The 6,493-nt window shown below is 37.7% G+C and overlaps 1 protein-coding gene and 1 non-coding gene across 2 annotated transcripts; both read left to right on the forward strand.

Moving 5' to 3' along the window:
- Positions 1-3,351, forward strand: LOC142622169 (uncharacterized). Its single transcript, XM_075795601.1, has 4 exons — positions 1-480; positions 1,423-1,476; positions 2,497-2,556; positions 2,897-3,351. Exons 1-4 carry the CDS (start codon positions 133-135, stop codon positions 3,023-3,025), a joined length of 591 nt encoding a protein of 196 aa, XP_075651716.1. The 5' UTR covers positions 1-132; the 3' UTR covers positions 3,026-3,351.
- Positions 3,352-6,077: 2,726 nt separating this feature from the next.
- Positions 6,078-6,151, forward strand: TRNAV-AAC (transfer RNA valine (anticodon AAC)). The gene has a single exon. It is a non-coding gene; the product is annotated as a tRNA-Val (tRNA).
- Positions 6,152-6,493: the final 342 nt, after the last annotated feature.

Raw genomic sequence — 6,493 nt, forward strand, 5'->3', positions numbered from 1 at the left:
CAGCCTAAATCTAAAATTTTTAGGGTCAAAAGTGTAAATGAGGGACTTTTTTTTGCCTACGGATTAGGATAGGGAGCGAAGAAGCACAAAAGTAGTCACTGAAAGCTAAAAAGCAAAGCAGAGTGAACCAAAATGGCAACCAATGTACTCTCAATCTCAGCAACGTTCTCAGTTTCTGCTTCCGCTTATCCCGTAAAACCACTCCGTACGACTCCCAATAACAGCCCTTTTCTGAGGTTGCCGTTTCGAAACCATGTCGTTTCGAATTCTTTCCAACAGCGTTTCACAATTAAAGAGAAAAACACCAAGAAGCAGAAGCAGCTGCTGAGAATAGCGAGGTCGGTGGAAGAAGAAACCCAAATAATTCCAGAGGAACAACAACTAGGAGAAGAAGAAGTAGAAACGTCGTCGTCTTCGCCGGATCAACCTGCCGTTTCGGTACCCGTTTCTCCTTCTGACATCCTTACCATGTTCTTTCAGGTATTTTTTTTTTAACAAAATTTTTTTTTTTGATTTTGATTTTTCTTTAATTATGTAATTATAACGCGGAAATTATTTGTGCCAATTCTCGTAACTTTTTATTTTTCATGATTTAATAATTTAATAAAAACAAGAAGAGTAATGACACAATTTTTCACAACTGATAATGGTAGTTTGTTGTAATTGTTGCATAAGGACTTTGGTTTGGGTCTAGTGCCTCCAATGCACTTGACCCACGGCAATGGTAACGCTTGTTAAAAGGGGACACATGTCATCATCTCAACTGGTCCAATGCACTAGACCTTATCTTTGCATTGGCGTAATTGAAATGGTGTCAGTGATGGGTTGTGCAAATCAAAAATTGTCAATGTGGCAAACTCGTGAAAAAAATTGTCCCTTTGTATTTTTCTTATAAAAATTATACCCTATCAATGCGAGTAAAACAGCTAGTGTAAGTATTGCTGACTTGACAAAATCCAATCCGCCCTCCATTACACTATTGGTCCATGGGGTTCCCTGAGTGTCTAGAGTTGGATACTCTTGACACCTCTTCCCTATATAAATGACACTTTACCCAAGGTACATTGAAATGAAATGTGAAACTAGAGTTCTGACTTGGGATCCTCTAAAAGTTTGAGTAACTTTACTATAGTATTCTTAACATCTTAACCATTCACTACTCTGCTAAAGAATTGAGTGGCTTACATTTTGTTAGTATTTGAAGTTTTGAACAACATTGATTGAGTATATCTATTTTGACATTTATTTAACCTATTGTTGATGTGACCAAATCTTAATAACAAATTGTTAGAATTTTAGAAACTTTATAGTGGAGTTACATTAAAGGCTCTACCTTGAGTTATCTAAGAGCTTTATATGATCTCACCTATGGATTACAATTGCTTAGTATATCACTAAAATTCTACATTTGTATGTTTGAAGGCAGAGGGAGTCATGAATGAAGCAACTGTTCCTACTGTCACCAAAGCCTTAGAGGTATATTGATATATATCCCAACTCTTTTAGATTCCCTTTTATTATTTCTTCTTATTAAAAGCTATTTTTTCCATGTCGAGCCTTGAAACTCAGTGGTATGGCCTACTCTCAGAGTTTAAATCCCCCTTCCCTATTGTTGTAACTATCAAATTTAAAAGAATAAGTAACTCCTTCCTATACAAATGGACGCAAGAGCATATTTGTTTCCTCGCTATAGTGTTACAATGGTACTTTGAGTTCCACGATTGAGATTATATTTCTGTATACGATGATGGAAGAATAAAGCCCTATGTTCTCTCAATTCCATTTAACATTATACTGTTCTTGTTCATTAAGATTATTTGCTTAGAGATGAGAGACAAGTGTTGAAGGGAGGAGGAGGTGGGAAGGTTCTGGTTCCAATTTAGTGTATCTTTTTCAATTGCAGTCTTAGCAGATCTTGTGATTGGGCCTTTGAGGTGCCTTTTTCGTGCCTTGCCTCGCCTGAGCACTTGGCACACCTTTGACTACCCAGTCTGGAATCTAACAGAAACCTTTTGCATTTAATTTTTAGTTTTAGTTGATTGTGAGAAGATTTTAAAGTTTTTGTTGTTAGTTTTTAATTCAACATTGTCTAGTCAAATTTGGTAGCTGAGAGTTCAACCCAAAATATTGATATTATAAGTGGGGAAATCAGAGCTAGTATCTTATGTAAATGGAGAGTTTAAGGTCAAAGGGTGAAAGGAAAGGGGTAGGTATAAGGTAGAGAACTGTATGGTCAAGATACATCCTGATTGTTGAAATTTCAAGCTAGTGTCAGTTACACACACACACACACAACCGTAATTCAAAAAAGAAAGCCGACTGCTCACTGCTGCCTAAACACATTCCCCAGACACACACACACACACACACACACACACACTGCTCACTGCTCACTGAGAACAAAAGTAAATGTCTAGTTCATGAATCGCTTATTAATAAATTGTTATCTGTAGCATGTTGATTCGCACTATTGCTTATTCATCTTTTCTTTTGTAGGAAACAGAGGGCATTACTAATTTGAAGGTTAAAGTTGTTGAGGGCATTGCAAGTGTTGAGGTGTGTATGCACTAGGTTTTGGATTACCAATTGTAAGGAAGTGACAACTACTTCAATTGAAACTGTAGCTGGTGTAAAAATTTGGGATATGCTTAATGAATCATGCTCACATAAAATTTTCCAGAATTGTCAAAAAATTTATTTAATCCCTTAAGATCAGTTGCCTGCCTATAAATTCTGGTGGGCTTCCCAGAAGTCGGGTGTTCGGTTATTGAGAATGGTTTATTATATTTGTTGTACATATCATTTGTTTTTTCTTTCAATGTTCAAGATCAAAATTTATTTTCATTCTTCAGCAAGAGACATCAAGACATTGACTTTTTTTTCCTACTCTTTTTAGTTGACAAAACAGACAACAGTACAAGCTACAGGAGTGGCTTCTAGTTTGGTTGAGACCATTCAAGGTTCAGGCTTCAAGCTGCAAACTTTGAATTTGAGTTTTGAAGATGAAGAGGATTCCGTTGCCTAGAACTTACGAAACTCAGAAAAAAATAATTTATCCTTGAGCTCTATTTCCTTAGAATCTTGGTATGTAGAGGCATATGACTAGACATACTGAACTGATTAGGTAATTCTTATATGGTGGTGGTGGTAAAGGTGAAATACTGAAATCATTGCAATGCTCAAGAGATGTAAAATGATACTGCTTTACTAAGATCATTTTTAAAATTCGAGTTGGCAGATGTGGTTATGCAGTGATTGTGATGTTTGCTAGGTAAAAAGATATTTCAAGCAAGTTTTCGGGTTTGGTTCTGCCCATCATATCAATGGCACTTTTTCAGGGTTCCATTTTCACTGCAGTCAGGTTTGTGCATACTAAGTGAGACCATGATTTACAAGTATGGTAAAATTGTGCTAAATAAAGGGAACGATGTTGGCTTTAACATGTGGTATGAGGATGAAGTGTTTCTGTGTAACGTAGAGACTAGAGAGGGGAGAAGGGAAACAAACAAAAACAGAGACAATTTGGTTTTCTAAGGCCCTGTATTTCTTTATCTTGAATCCATTAAAGTTTTAAATGAAAGATGAAAAGAACAATGAGTATCCCATAAAACTACTACTCTTGCCAATTAAAAGACAGAGAGAGACTAAAAATCCAAATTCCCCTAGTCAAATGCAATTTGACAGGCCCGGGAGCTCCTGGAGAGCTTCATTAACTTCTTGCTAATACAAAGCTTTGCCTTCGAGCTTAGATGACTTTCAGCCATGATTTTCATTATCTTTAATACTCTTGCTGCCTTCAAGATTTGTTTAACAAGTTCCATCTCAAGAGCATTAGCAACGGAGATGACAAATCTCAAATGTAAGCTTATTATACTCTAGGCCCAAAACTTCAGCTCCATTGGAAGGTGTAAAATGCAACTATTGCAAAAAAAAAAAAAAAAAAAAAAAAATTGAGCTACCGTGCGATTCTACATTTAAAATCACATTATAGCTCAATTGTAAAACCAAATATTAATATTTTATTATATTTACTGTTTACTATATCACCTCACTTTCTCACAGGTACTCTCATCTCCTCTCTTTCTTTCTTCTTTTTCAGTTCTCTAATTCTCTTGTTCAATCCTTCCCCCTCTCTCGTCCCTGTATTCCCCCCCCCCTTTTTTTTTTCCTTGAATCAAGCCTCTGTGGGTCTCATATTTGGTGGAGCTTATGGTTTGATGTGGCAAATCGGGGTGGTGCCGTGCTTGCTGTGGATCGTGGGTCTCATGGGTTGGTGGTGCTCATGGGTTTGATGTGGAGGTAGATGTGGCAGATCAGGGTGGTGCTAAGGTGGTGTATTGGTGGGTGGTGGATTTAGGCCTGTCCACACATATCCGGTGACCCGACCCACCTGGAGACTCGACCGAAAACCGGCCGACCCGACTTACTCCGGTGGTCGACTACGGATTTTCTCCACCAGAAACTGATTCCAGCGGGTCGGTTTCGATTTTCTCCCCCAAAAACCCGAAAAGCCCGAACCGACCGACGAAAACCCATAATTTGGCGAAAAACCTAGATTCCGGTGATAAAAAAAACCCAGATCTCGGCGAAAAAACCTTGATTCATGCGCTATTTCACGTAGATCCGACGATATTTTGACCAGATCTACCGAAATCTCATCGAATCAGGTGAGATCATAGATTCCGATGAGTTTTCGCTGGATCTGGGTTTTTCTCACCTTTTCTCGCAATTTCCTCGCCGTTTTCTCAGATCTTTGACGCCGACCGAGACCTGTCCGCCACCCATTGAAGTCTAATCTGCCCGACCCGTTTACTTCGACAGTCGGCGGCGGGTGAGTTTTTCCAAAATCCGATTCCGTCGAGTCGGTTCCGGGTTGGACACAAACTTGACCCGGACCAACCCATGGACAGCCCTAGGTGGATTGATTTGGGTTTTCTTGATACTATTAAGATTTTACTGGGTTTGCTGGGTATTTTAATGGGTTTGCTGGGCATGTTTAATAGATTTGCTGGATTTGTTTGTTGGATATGTTTGCTGGATTTGCTGGGTTTGTTTTATTGGATAGATATGAAGATGGAAGATGGAAGGAGAAGGAGAAGGAGAAGAATGTGAAAAGCAAAGGAATGGACGAGTCAGGAAGATACATACGCGTGTGGAAGGAGAAAATTGGGAAAAAACAAAAAAAATATTATATATATATTTTTTATTGTGTAAATATATTATTTTAATAAATAGAATAGAAAAATAAAAGTTGAGATGCTAAAGTATTGTAAAATGGTATAGTATAATTGATAAGGTAGCTTTTTAAGATGTTAAAATAGAATAGGATAAGAGAAACCATTGCCGATGCTCTAACCTCATTTCCTGAAAATCCTTTATAATGACAGGTCATGAGTTGTGATGACAGACATTCAGGAATATCCAATGGCTCCTCCAAGTAACTGGTAAGTACGAGGCTACCAAACATAGGGTGGTTTGCTGATTCAAAGGCAAAAAAGTACTACAGCTAATATATCCTCATTTAAAGTATTACTAATGTCGTTCTCTGGTTATACTCCTAGCAGTATAACTGGAGGGATACTTCCGTGCAAGTATTTGTTGCTTTGGAACACAACAAAGCAACGTACTGCATCCCAGGCATAGCACTCAGGCCAAAGCAAACCATAAAACTTCAAAGAAGACATTATGAAACATGGGAACATCATCATTGGTAGCAGCATTATCTGCACGACAATATATAATCACAAATTTCACAGTCATAACTCACTCACAATGATATTATTTAGTACTTAGCAATGTAATAATAAAGTAATTTAATAAAAGATAGAGGGTCAGAGCATTAAACATGTAGCATGCCCTCACCAGTTTGGTTTTTGTGCTCAATTCCAAGGATATTACATCATTAGAGTTGTCCAATGAAGTCCCATGACCTCCATACATACTTTTCACTCGTCCAACTACATTCCCCAACTTGGACTGATTCAATAGAGTTGGGAATGGTTTCCAACACACTTTGCTTGCACAAAAAAAAACCTCCGAAATGTTATGATAATTAACCGAACTCCATGAACCAAAGAGGTGTCGTGGTGTAGTTGGTTATCACGTCAGTCTAACACACTGAAGGTCTCCGGTTCGAACCCGGGCGACGCCATTGTCAGCACATGTCATTTCCATAAATGTATGCGTCGTTTTTTGGCTTCAAAATTGCGTTTAAACCTTTCTTCTCCTACTCTACTTTTGAACTAAAAAAAAAAAGTGGATTGGGCCTGAAACCAAGTTTTATGAGCTACTTCCTTTATTTTTGTTTTAGAACGTTGTGGAATGGGTTACATTTATTCCCGTCTTTTCTTCTCCCATTTTTCTTAAACATTACCTTTTTTTATAATTTTTTTTTATGCTAAGCATTAATTTTTACGTCAGATACCCACAAACCACAAATTATTGGTACTTACAGTTTACAGGCTTAAGTCTTTTTGTAATATGCTTCTCAAAA

The sequence above is a fragment of the Castanea sativa genome, chromosome 1 (genome assembly GCF_040712315.1).
Source record: "Castanea sativa cultivar Marrone di Chiusa Pesio chromosome 1, ASM4071231v1".
NCBI classification, from domain to species: Eukaryota; Viridiplantae; Streptophyta; class Magnoliopsida; order Fagales; family Fagaceae; genus Castanea; species Castanea sativa.